The sequence below is a fragment of the Monodelphis domestica genome, chromosome X (assembly GCF_027887165.1).
Source record: "Monodelphis domestica isolate mMonDom1 chromosome X, mMonDom1.pri, whole genome shotgun sequence".
NCBI classification, from domain to species: domain Eukaryota; kingdom Metazoa; phylum Chordata; class Mammalia; order Didelphimorphia; family Didelphidae; genus Monodelphis; species Monodelphis domestica.
Window position 1 is genome coordinate 47,358,390 of NC_077235.1, and position 13,319 is coordinate 47,371,708.

A 13,319-nucleotide genomic window follows, 5' to 3' on the forward strand; every position below is an offset into this window, starting at 1 on the left:
TCAATAAAAGGAAGCACTTGCTAACAATTAGAAGCATCCATCAATGGAATGGGCCACCTAGCACAGGCAATGGAGTTGGCACTTGTTGAGAATGTTCAAAGGGGATTGATGCATCTACTTGTCAGAGGTGAGGTGAAACAAGATCATCTCTAAGGATCAACCTCTGATTCGATGAGACCTCCTCTGCCATTACTAATTGTGTGACTACACTTAGTCACGCTGAGCATCTGGCAACTCGAAGGCTTATCTACTAAGTTAGAGATAGGTTGCAGTTTGCATCAGTGGAGCGAGTTTCCACAGCAGTGAGATCACAGATCTTGGATGTACTTGACTTATTCAAGTGCCCAACTTGCTAGAAGAAAACAGAAAGACCAGGTCCATTTGTCCCCAAGGGAACAGGAACCATGGCTGGCCAAACATAGTGCTGGAGTAGAAGTCGTGTGATGTGAAAGATGCCACATGGCCTCGTCTGCCTGGATAGGTCTCTTTCTCTCCCCCCCACACTCTAGCCCCAAATTCCCACCATTAAAATGGCCACCTTGAATTGAAGTTCTGGGCCTCCAGAAGGCCTCATTCAAATGTGTGCATGGTATGTGTCATCAGCCCCATGGCACTCACTAAAACCTTAGCATGGATACATTTCTCAGATTAGAATCTAATCTCGCCTCACCCCTGACAAGTACATGAAGCTTGCATGCCCAGCCTGTGGCTTTTCTTATCCAGATTAAACATTCCGAGTCTCTTTAACTGATTCATATGGGTTCAAGGGTCTTCATGACCTTCTGCTATAGCACGAAGCCTTTATTTCTGCTGACTACAAATTCGAGACTATAATAGTATGTTATGACAGACAGAGAGCTCCAGCAGACGTCTGGATAATTGAAGTCTCATTACTACCATATTGGGGCTCTGTGTTAAGTTTGTGATGTTTCTTGAACCCATCTTCTTTCTTTTTCTGACCAAGAATATTGATGACAAAATTGATATTTTTCCCTCTCTGCCAATCTCCCGAATGTTCTCTATTGCTCCCCCCTCTCCCCATTGCCTAAGCTCCCCCACACAAGTAGACCGTTTACTAAAAAGCTTTTACCTTTTCTTGGCACCAATTCTAAGTCAGAAGAGCGGCAAGGTTTAGTGACTTGCCCAAAGGTCACATGACTAGGAAGTGTCCAAGTCTAGATTTGAACTCAATTCCTCTTGACTTCAGACCTGTTGTTCCATCTGCTGTGCTACCTAGATGCCCTTCTTCTTTTCTGTTAAAATCTTTTTTTTTTACCAATGACATGTAATAAATTTTCCACATAATTGTTCCCAAGTTATATGAGTGAACTTGTCTCCCTCCCTCCCTTCCCCCTCCTGGTGCTGGCAGGCAATTGGATCTGGGTTATACCTGGAGTATCATGTGAAACATATTTCCATATTATTCATTTTTGTAAGTGAATTATAAAACCAAAACCTCAAAACATAAACCCAAATAAACAAGTGAAAAATCCTATGCTTTCATCTACATCTGATTCCAGTAGTTCTTTCTCTGGAGGTAGCTAGCATTTTTTTGTCACAAGTCCCCCAGAATTAAGGGCAACTGGGTGGCTCAGTGGATGGAGAGTCAGGCCCAGAGACAGGAGGTCCTGGGTTCAAATATGGCCTCAGATACTTCCTAGCTGTGTGACCCTGGGCAAGTCACTTGACCCCCATTTGCCTACGCCCTTACCACTCTTCTGCCTTAGAACCAATTAGTTGTATTGATTCCAAGATGGAAGGTGAGGGTTTAAAAAGAAGTCCCTCAGAATTGTACTGGATCATTATATTGCTGATAGTAGCTATGTGGAGTGGAACTGGGGGGTTTGTACCCCCAGAAATCACCCTAATAAGCAGACAGGAGACTTGATAAGATGCTGGCAGAGAAAAGCTGCCTTATTTGGAGAAAACAGCAGCCAGCAGGGTTAGGGGGAGAAGGGAAGGAAAAAGGATTTTGCCCACACAAGCAGTTTGCTTGGGGCAAAATTGTCCTCTCTTCTTCTAGGTACACTCACAGACTCTTATAATAATCCTGGCACAAGATTCTCCTCCTCTCCTCTGCCCAAACCCATAGAAGGGGGAGCTGTGACATTTCAACTCTTAAGCATGCGATTTTTAATATTATGTATCCATAACGCCCCCCCCCCCGTGATCAAGAAAAAACCTGTGACTATCATGGGATTCCCCACTTAGGACAAAAAAGAAACTTTTGAAACTGTCTGTTCTTTCCTATCTTGTCCCTCTTCCTAGAGAAGACAAGTTTCCCAGGCTAGAGACAAACTCCTCTCAAGGTTTTTGAAAATAAGTTAGGAAAACTAAACATTTTATGTGGTGGGAGGCAACTCTACTCCAAGGAATAGAAATACTAAAGAGCCTTGAAAATGGGGTTACAACAATCCAAATACTACTCTGAGAATTACACACTGAATCTCATCCCACACAGTAGCTAAATCTTTCCCAGTTCATCATCCCACAATATTACTGTTTCTGTGTACAGTGATCTCCTGGTTCTGCTTATTTTGTTCTGTATCAGTTCATGTAGATCTTTCCAGCTTTTTCTGAAATTATCCTCTTCATCCTTCCTTATATCACAATAGTATTCCATCACCATCATATACCACAATTTGTTCAGCCATTCCCCAGTTGATGGACATCCCCTCAATTTCCAATTCTTTGCTACCACAAAAAGAGCTGCAATAATGTTTTTGTAAAAATGGGGCCTTTTCCCTTTTAAAAAAATCTCTTTGGGATATAGACCTAGTAGTGGTATTACTGAATCAAAGGGTATGCACTGTTTTATAGCCCTTTGGGTGTAATTCCAAATTGCCCTCCAGAATGGTTGGATTAGTTCACAACTCCACCAGCAATGCATTAGTGCCCCAATCTTGCCACATCACCTCCAACATTTAGCATTTTCCTTTTTTGTCATATTAGCCAATCTGATAGGTATGAGATGGTACCTCAGAGTCGTTTCCATTTGCATATCTCTAATTAAGAGGGATTTAGAACATTTTTTTCATATGATTGATAACTTTGATTACTTTGTCTGAAAACTGCTTATTCAGATCCTTTGACCATTTGTCAATTGGGGAATGACTTGCATTCTTATAAATTTGACTTAGTTCTGTATAGACTTGAGAAATGAGACCTTTATCAGAGAAATTTGTCATAATAATTTTTCCTAGTTTGTTGTTTTGCTTCTAATTTTGGTTACATTGGTTTTATTTGTACAAAAACTTTTAAATTTAATGTAATCAAAATTATTCATTCTACTTCTTGTAATGCTCTCTATCTCTTGTTTTGTCATAAATTCTTCCCTTCTCTATAGATCTGATAGGTAAACTATTCTATGTTCTCCTCATTTACTTATAATATCACCCTGTTGTTTAAATCATATACCCATTTTGACCTTATCTTGGTATAGGGCGTGAGATATTGATCTATACCTAATTTTTGCCATACTGTTTCCCAAGAATATGCCTTCTTAATACACAATGCTGTCCCATTCTCCTGTGCCTTCTTTTTCTTTTCAAATAAGCCATATTCCTGTCATGAGTTTCATCCTATTTGAGGCGGCTTGTTTCCTTACATTAAGATGTCTAGGTTCTCTTACTATTTGCTCAAGCTTTGGACCCCTACGTACAGACATGAATGGGCTTTTCAATTTGGGTCAATTTGACCTACTCGGCAATACAGCCTACTTGGTGCTCCCCTTATATGCTATTCTATAGCCTGCCTTTGTATTTTTGCAGTCTCTTCCCCTTGCTTGGAATTTACTCTCTCCTTTTTACTCTTATTAAGCTTCTTAGAATTCAGAAGATCCTGAAGGGCCACCTTCCACGGGAACATTCTCTTCACTCCTAATAGTACTTGGTATTTAGTTTTCTGAAAAAATATTGTTGTGCCCAATAACACAAGTTGCTTGAGGGCAGGAACGTTTTCATTCTATCTGACACTTATGACCATATCTGGCACATAGAAGGTGCTTAAAGAAATCTAGTTGATACTCTTTTTGTGGTGGCAAAAATTGGAAAATGAGGGGCTGCCCCTCGATTGGGGAATGGCTGAACAAACTGTGGTATATGTTGGTGATGGAATACTACTGTGGTAAAAGGAATGATGACCGGGATGATTTCAGAAAGAGCTGGAGAGTGAATTTTTCTTCAGTGTAAACAATATATGTCTTCTTTCACAATATGACAAACATGGAAATATGTATAGTATGATAATATATGTACAACCTATATCATATTCTCTGCCTTCTTGGAGAAAGGATAAGGGTAGGAAGGAGAGAGAGAACATGAATTGCAAAATATCAGACAACAAATACTGGAAATTGTTGTTGAAATGTAATCTGGAAAAAAGAATACTTTAGTATAATTTAAAAAAAAGAAGAAAAGAGATGGAAAGACCTATGCAGACTGACACAGAATGAAATAAGCAGAATCAGGAGATCATCATACATAGTACCAGCAATATTGTGGAATGATCAAATGTGATAGACTCAGTTACTCTCAGCAATACAATGATCCAGGATGATTCTGAGGGATGATGACAAAGAACACTAGCCACCTCCAGTCAGACTGCAGACGAAAACATACGATTTTTCAATTGTTTCTCTGGGTTTATGTTTTGTTTTATAAGATTACTCACTTACATAAATGAATAATATGGGAATATGTTTTACATGATAATGCATGTATAACCCAGATCAAATCACTTGCCAGCACTGGGAGGGAGAGAGATAAGTTCATGCATACAATTTAAGAAAACTTGTGTGGAAATTTGTTGTTATATGTAACTGGTAAAAAATGTGTGTGTGTGTGTGTGTGTGTGTGTATACACACTTATATACAAAAAAGAAAAAAAAGAAATGCTAGCTGATTGATCAATAGTCTAATTTTTTCATTTTATGAAATGGGTAAACCGAGGCCCAAAATCACTCATCCAAATCTGAGTGGCTTAGACTGCAGGAGGCCAAGCTTTCTTAATTTACCTTCAAATATATGTGAAACTAGAACTGACGATATTCTGATGACACTGCAGAGGTTTAGCACAGAAGTATATCTAAGTCTACTAATTGAATTATGTCTAAACAGGCAGGAAACTCTAAACGTGTGATAGTGAACCTATGGTAAGTGTGCCAAAGGTAGCACATAGAGACCTCTCTGTGGTGGCTTGTACACCATCACCCACCAGTTTGTTATTAGAAAGGCAGAGGGACTTGGGCACAGCTGCTTCCCTTCCCCCTCTCCACCATACCTCCCTGCCCCTCTGCCCAGAAGCCCAATGGAAGTGCTTACTCCCCCACTTGTACAGAGCACTCAGACTACTCCCCTCCTTTTCTCCCTCCCCTGTCTGGGGAAAGGTTGGGGGACATGGCACTCAGTCTCTAAAAGGTTTGCCATCACTGCTCTAAACTAACTTGCATTACATAAAAGGATTCATGGAAAGAGGATGTTAATAAGAAGTAGACCCTGGAAACTACAAAGATGGAGCTCTTCCTTCAATACTTAGTTGGGAGGGAGACTAATACCTTTCTCCTTGGAAATCCTATTTCACAAGGTCAATGTCATGTTGCTTAGATGCCAGAGAAATGAATCGCTTCCTAGGAGGTTAGGTGACTGACCCAGGATGGGGGAAGTTAGAGGCAAAGCTGAAATGAACACCCCCAAATTTGCTGGATTTCTCCTCTTTCTATTCTTGCTACCTAACCCAAACCCCAAAATGTGATCAGGCCAACCAGAATTACTGCAAACTTCATTCTGGCTCAAAGACTCTATTATCCTAGAAAAATCAATGAAGCTTCAGACAACTGGTTAATGTATGCAGATTTGTGCCCTTTTAATGGGGAAAAAAGAACAATAACATTTTTAGGGCAACTTAACATTTATAAACAACTCTTGATCCTTATGATGACCTTGGGGGTAGGTGTTATTCAAGGTCTCGGAGTGGATCATACAACTAGTAAATGGTGAGGCAGGATTCAAGTGTGGATCCTCCTGAAGTTACATCCTGTTGTCCCTCAGCACAGTGCCGTGGTGATGAAGCAAATTCACGACAGACTTCTGGGGAGTGGATGGATAAAAAGGAGTCTTATGAAAATGGGACTCGAAGTCCTCCTCATCCCAACTCCCCTTGTCCCCCAGCCCTCCTCCTTGGCTTCTGGTTTTTTCAGTCTAACGGTCTCATGTGGCCTGGGCCTCATTATGAGCACAAAGCAGTTTTGCCAGTTAGCTTTCCAGGATGAGGGCTCTAGTCTGTGGCTGGGGAAAGAGTCCTTGGGTTGCATTAGCTTTCCCTTAGAGGCCTTCATCACCTTCACTGGGACTGTATTAGTTCAGAGGCACCGTAAACTGAGTTTAACAGCTTTGTTATACAGGAGGATTCATTTAGGACAGGCAGGGTATATTAGGGAATGAGTAGTGTAAGAAAGCCAGTTTGTCAGTGAAACATTTTAAAAAGCATCGAACAGGGGTAACTAGATGACATAGTGGATTGAGAGCCAGGACTGGGTTGGGAAGACCTGGAGTCAAATGTGACCTCAGGTACTTCCTATCAGTGTGACCCTGGGCAAGTCACTTAACCCTGTTTGCCTAGCCCAGCATTGGGTTTTTGAGTTTGAGTGCCCCGAAGGCAAATTCAAGCTGTCTGGGAGCCCCCAGATTACTGGAGAGACCTGAGGGCAGAAGTGCTTGCTTTGGGTGGCTGGACAGAGGGGCAGGACATACAGAAAAGGTCCTTGGGCACTGGGAAGAGGGGGAATGGAGCAGCTCTTCCCATGCCAGGGCAGCACACGTGTCAATACTTCACCAATGCTGGCCTAGCCCTTGCCACTCTTGTGTCAGAGTTGTTATTAGGACAGAAAGTAAAGGCTTAAAAAACATAGAACATAAGAGCAGGAGGGCACTTTCACAGTCATCTAGTCAAATACCCTCATTTTACAGGAGAGGAAATTGAGGTCTAGAAATATTGACTAGAAGCCCATTCTCCTGAGAGCCAGTTCCATATTATATCTAACACCATCATAAAACCCAATGGTGCATTTCTCTCTATCAAATGGTCTAGGAAGCTGTCCTCATCTGATACAACAGGCAAGAAACATCAGTGGCCAAGCCAGGACTCAAACATAGGTCTTTTAACTCCCCAAAGACTGAGGCAGCCCTTTCATTCTTCTACTTTACTCCTTTGTTGGGAAGAAAACACTTTGCAAACTATAAAGTGACAACCTACCATGATCAGGTACTTCAGTAATCCCTTTAGCCTGAGTGTCCAGCTAGATGTCTTTATAAGGAAAAAAACCCCTGTCTATGACCTTATTAGGACATTGTGTTATCAGCTGAGCTCACTCACCCAGCCTGGCTTTGCTAGATGAAATTATGACATGGTTATATGCTTTATCCATGCCCAAATTCATATAGGCCACCATGGAATCTTCAGATTTTAGGGTGGAAGGAATCCCAGAGGCCAAGGGCTAATAGGATCATGGATCTAGAGTTGGAATGAATCTGAAACCATCTAATGATTCCAATCTAAGCCTCTCAGGTCTCAGCTGAGGAACCTGAGGCCCAGAGACAGTGACTTGTGCAGGGTCATACCAAGTCCTCAGACTCCAAATCTAATGCTCTGGCCACTGCCCCATGAACACTTTTTATGCTTTGACTTAGAGGAGGAAACATCAAGGAACCCTTCCATCCTTCCCCCCTTTGCTCCCACCCCCAACCCAAGCATTAGCATGGAATGCTTCTCACCGTTTTGAAAACTCATGCCCAAATGATGCCTTCGATCAGTACCCCTGAAAGTAGCCAGAGATGGATTCCATGGCTCCTCGGCCTCTTGGGACTGTGTCACCAATACATGCTCACAGTGCTTATGTGTTCTGTCCTCCTTGTAATCAGCATTTAGCCCAGATCTGCTGTTCCTAGCTGAAATGATATCAAACCAATACTTAAATTAAAATGCTAACTTTATGACTCAGTGGCCTCAGTGAAACATTTTCTGTAATGACCTAGGAGGTTAGTATTGTGATGTATAGCCTGGGAAGTGGATATAAAGGCTGGCTGAGGGTACCTGGTACCCTCAGTTGGCTAGTGCATGGGTCTGATGATCTAGAAAGGGCTGCTCCCCAAAAACTCAGTATCCAAAGCAGTTAAGTTGTCCAAAGGACTGGAAGGATAGCCCACATATTGGCTGGGGCCTGAAGAGTACCAGTACCCTTCTCTAGAACATCTGATATTGAAGCAATCATACAAATGGAGAAGGAAATTGATCTTGACGTCTATGTGAAAAGTCGAAATGACACGACTGTTTTCTCTTGCTCAGTCATATTCGATGATGATGGATACGCAGCCTATGGACTAGAGGATAATTTCCTCATGCGTCTTTTAGGTTCTGAACCATATACAAAGGGAATTCGAACAAGAGGGAGCCACCCTGAGAAGAAACCATGTGATATACAGTTCCTAGCAACATATGCCAAACATCCTGTGTCTCCCCCAAGAAGACAATCCTATGAGTTCAGATGGGTGAAGAAAAGTTTCTTCCAAATTCATTTCCCTTGGACCCCGAATAAGTTCTTGTCCCAAAACCAAGAGTATTTTCAAGAAGACAAGGCGCTTGGATACATCCCTCAGGAGAAGCTGAACGAAATGCAATGTTAAGTGCAAAAAAAAATAAACTAAGCCAAGTGTCTTACCAGAGAAGTTATTCCGTAGAAACCTCCCACAGCACAAGTTCTCCTGCCACTGCTTTCTCACATTCTCCTTCAACAGGCAGTGGAACACAAAGATAAAGAATCCTCCATAGCGCAAAGGAAGACAGAGAAAGAGTTAGTGGCTTCACTAGCTCCATATCACCAATGTCCCATTAAAATCTGTATTTCCTGACCTTTGTCCTATTCTTTGAGAAGTATCAGGGCTGCCCCATTCCAATGTTCATTCCCCTACACAACCTGATACTAGACTAAAATAGGCCAAGCTATGATAAGCAGGTTATACTATAAGACCATACAGCTTATTGGACATTCTATTTCCCTTCTCAGTCCTAGGTTTCTAACATTTACAAGATGAGGAGAAGGATAGTCTAGATGATTTCTAAGGTAAGGGTGGTGGTAGCCCCATTTAGAATCTAGAAATTTATGACACATGGCCAATTAGTTCTTAAACAAAGCTGTCAGGGGACCTGATGTCTCTGAGTGACATCACCAACCCTGGCTACCCAAGACCATGGCTCTTCCCCAACTCCATACCATTTGGAACACGAAAGTCCCCCCAAACCATCCCTTTCCCTACAGGATTCCCACTTCAATGGCAGATCATCTAGTCTAATCCTCATTTGGGGTCCAAAGAACACAAAATATGTCTGAGTTGAACACAAAAAGTAAAACTATATGTGACCTTCACCACTTTTGGATTCAATAGCCTCTGAGGTCTCTTTTAAGCACTCAGTTTCTCTGTCTGTCTCTCTCTGTCTCTCCCCCCATCTCTCTGCCTGTTTATCTTTCTCCTTTCTCCTCTCTCTCTCTCTCTCTCTCTCTCTCTCTCTCTCTCTCTCTCTCTCTCTCTCTCTCTCTCTCTCTCCCTACACCCTCTCTGTCTCTCATCCCCTCCTTGCTCTATCTCTCACTCTCTATTTTTTTGTTTGTTTGCACCTGTGTATGGACAGAAGACCTGGTGTTGAGTCAGCTTTTGTTATCTTGAATGTGAATAAACTTTGGATTTTTTAAAAATGGAAGCACTTGAATTTTGGGGATATATATGATGGGCTCCCTTTTCCAAGACTCGGTTTCCTTATCCATAAAGTAGAGAAGTTATTGCAGGATGCTCTCTACCTAAGTAGGTTTTGACTAACCCCTATTTGCCCCTTTCCCTCTCTGAGAAGGATTTAACAATACCTCTGAATCGAAGAGGTTTTATTTATTTGGAAGAGAGAAGATGTTTGCTAAACACTTTCTCACCTGGTTGGCTTTTTTTAGTCCTAATTTTTTTCTAGTCCTAATATTGTTCTCTAAAATAATTTTACCAGCTTCCCCTCTTTCTCCCTCCATGACACTTTTCCTATAGAATCAGTATTCCAAACACAGGGGCCTGAGTTCAAAATCTGTCTTAGCCCTAACATATCTGGACACTGAGGAGGCACTGCTATTCTGAGGATTGGAACACTGTTCTTTTTTGCCTTCTCAGAAGAAAGGAAGAGCAGAAGGGGGGGGGTTGGGGATAGGAGTAGTAGTTGGCTACATTTCAACCATAAAGTTCAACTCCTCCATGGAGTCAGAATGTTAGAGCTTGGAATTCTCTTTGCCTTAGAATGACTAGTATTGTTTCCCAGCCACTACCCCTATTAGTGGGGAAACTGAGACCCAGCTCCATTTAGAACCATAAACTTCATTTACCCATCACAGATTGAAAAAGTCAGGGCTAGAAGCTTTGCCTGCCCTAGAAAGATTCCTTGTTTCACTATCCTCCCCCGACCCCCATTACAGATAGGGAAACTGACACCAAAGAGGGAAGGGCAGTGGCTATCAAGGCTGCTCTTAGGGTAATAAAGTTCATTCCCATCACAGAATGAGAATGATACATCTGGAACTCTCTTGCCCTAGAATGATTGGTACAGATCTCCCCACCACTGTTACAGAAGGAGGAACTGAGGCTCAGAGAACAAGGGGCAGTGACTGTCAGTCTTAGAATCCTCTAGTTCATCCCCTTCACAGAAGGACAGTTAGAGCTAGAAGGATCTCACTTGCCCTACCTGGCATGACTAAACAATTGTTTTCTCTTTCCTCCTCCCCACCCCACCATGATAGCAGGGTAAGGAATAAGGAGGGGCCCCAGTGACTATATGAAAAGATCTCAGGGAGCTCATGGCAGCCAACATAAGATCCAGGGCTTCTGCCTCCTTCTCAGGCTCCCAGTGGAATAACAAAAGGCAATTTACTAAGTCTGCTGTCATTCCCACTGCCCTACTGTCTTCCACCGTGCATTGGATTAAAGTGATGACAGGCTAATAAAATGAATCTCAGGAAATGGTAGAAAATCTATACTGTGGCTTGGACTATGCAATTGCTTTTTAGCCTTCTCTCCATTTCCTTGAATAATTAGATGGTCCGAATCTCCAACATCTAACAGATGCCGAGCTGTCAGACCAATCCGATCAATAGATACTGAAACACTTGGCGTACCATGTTGGCTCCCTTGGCTTTGAGAACATCAGACCTCTGCTAATGCCCTTCTCTGATGCTTCATCATGTCATGTTCTCCAAGGCCCTCGCCTTGGAGAACACGTATACTCTAGCAGGCATTAAGTTAATAAGCCTGAATAGGCTGTGAGTACGTGTGCCCAAGGGCCAGCCTATATCTCTCAGCAGATTGGCCACACAAAGTGATATATCTTTTAGCCAGAGGAATGCTTCAGACCTTCTAAGTGTCAGCAGTGAAACTGCAGGTTATAACAGCTCAAAGAATTCATCATCTTGCAGCCATTCAGCTGATGACTTTGAGATATAATGGACATGTAACTGTTCTTAAAGGCGATGAGAGGCTTTTGGGCTCCTGATGGTAGTAGTAATCTATAATAATGAATGATGCTGTTGCTGATCAGTTATTTCAGTCATGTCCAACTCTGTGACCCCATTTGGTGTTTTTCTTAGCACTGGAGTAGTTTGTCATTTCCTTCTCCAGCTCATTTTACAGATAAGGAAACTGAGGCCAGTAGGGTGAAGTGACTTACCAGGTCACATAGCTAGGAAGTGTCTGAGGCCAGATTTGAGCTCAGGGAGAAGAGTCTTCCTGTCTAGGCCCAGCACTCTATCCACTGCAACCCCATCATCATCATTATCATCATCATCACCATCATCATAACCAGCATATATCTAGTGTTTTTAAGTTTGCAAAGTGTTATAACACAGGTCAACTCATACGATTACCTTGTGATGTGTTAAAAAAGGAAAAGAGATACAGGAAAAGGATTCTCACGGGTCCCCAGGCAAAGAAGGCCAAGCCCCAGGTGAGGCCAAGCAGGAAGGTTAGACTCATGGTACTCTTGAGGTCATGTAGTAATATCTTTCTCCACATTCTCTGCTTCTGGCACTTAATGGAATTGATTTGGATAAGAACAATGAAGAAGATGAAGAGATTGAAGAGGAAGATGAGGCAAAAATATCCCACGACAGAGATGTAGAAGATAATATCATCTTGAATCCAGCAGCTGTGGGAGGGATAAAGGGAGGGACAAGAAAAAGGGGCAAACATGTCAAGTAGAGAAAAATAGAATCATAGATTCTCAGAACCTGAAGGAATTTTAAAGACCACCAGGTTCTGAATAACAACCCCTCCTTTCCCCATTTCATTTATTTTTAATTAACTTAAAAATTTTAACCCTTACCTTTGCAGAATCAATATGAAGTGTCAGTTCCAAGGCAGAAGAGTGTAAGGGCTGGACAATGGGGATTAAGTGACTTGCCCAGGGTCCACAGCTAGGAGGTGTCTGAGGCCAGATATGAACCCAGGATGTCCTGTCTCTAGGCCTGGCTCTCAACCCACTGAGCTACCTAGCTGTCCCCATTTAACAAAGGAGGAAAATGAGGCCCAAAGTTTAGAAATTGCCTGAAGTCACATAGAGGTGGGGCTACAACTTGGGTCTCCAGATTCCCAATTTAGGGCTGTACCACAAAGATGGCATTTATTACCTTATAGGATAGGATTTAACTAGGATTTTGGGAGTCCGATACCCTCTGTTATAAGGGAGGATCCTGACCAAAGCCCAAGAAAGGGTTAAATGGCTTGTCTCAGGTTACACTATTGACCAAGCTGGACTCAGAACCCAGGTCTGTGAACTCCAAATCCATTGATTGCTCCCTCCACTAGAAGAAGGGTAGCAAGTAGCCATCTGAACATTGCATAGCTAAGGGAAATATGTTTGACACAATCGCACATGTATATCCTGTTTCAAATTGCTTACCATCTCAAGGAGAGAGAGAAAATTCAGAACTCAATTTAAAAAATACATTTTAAAAATTGTTTTTACACAAAGTTAGTAAAAATACAACATATATTTTTTAAAACACACAACTAGTTCCTTCTTTGAAAGTTCACACTCAGAGTTGGAAGGGCTTTCAGAGGCCATCGAAATATAACTGCAAAGTGGTCGCTGACCATTAAGCTTCTTAAAGATTACAGTGGGGGGGGGGAACCCACTGCTTCCCAAGGCAGCCCATTCCACTTTGGGCCAGACCTTGAGGCGTGAAGAAAAATGACCCTTACAAACCTGGCCCAAATTTGTTTCCTTCCTAGTTCCACCGATCAGCC

The 13,319-nt window shown here is 42.2% G+C and overlaps 1 protein-coding gene across 1 annotated transcript in view; it reads right to left on the minus strand.

Annotated features, from left to right (window-relative positions):
* Window positions 1-5,837: 5,837 nt before the first annotated feature.
* ADGRG4 (adhesion G protein-coupled receptor G4) overlaps window positions 5,838-13,319 on the minus strand; it is a 94,307-nt gene continuing 86,825 nt past the window's right edge. Inside the window, exons 18-21 of the mRNA XM_056809847.1 lie at window positions 11,939-12,219; window positions 8,714-8,815; window positions 7,770-7,943; window positions 5,838-6,086 (exon numbers count right to left, since the gene is read on the minus strand). Of these exons, the coding sequence (XP_056665825.1) occupies window positions 5,983-6,086; window positions 7,770-7,943; window positions 8,714-8,815; window positions 11,939-12,219 (661 nt within the window). The 3' untranslated portion in view covers window positions 5,838-5,982. The remainder of the gene's footprint in view (window positions 6,087-7,769; window positions 7,944-8,713; window positions 8,816-11,938; window positions 12,220-13,319) is intronic.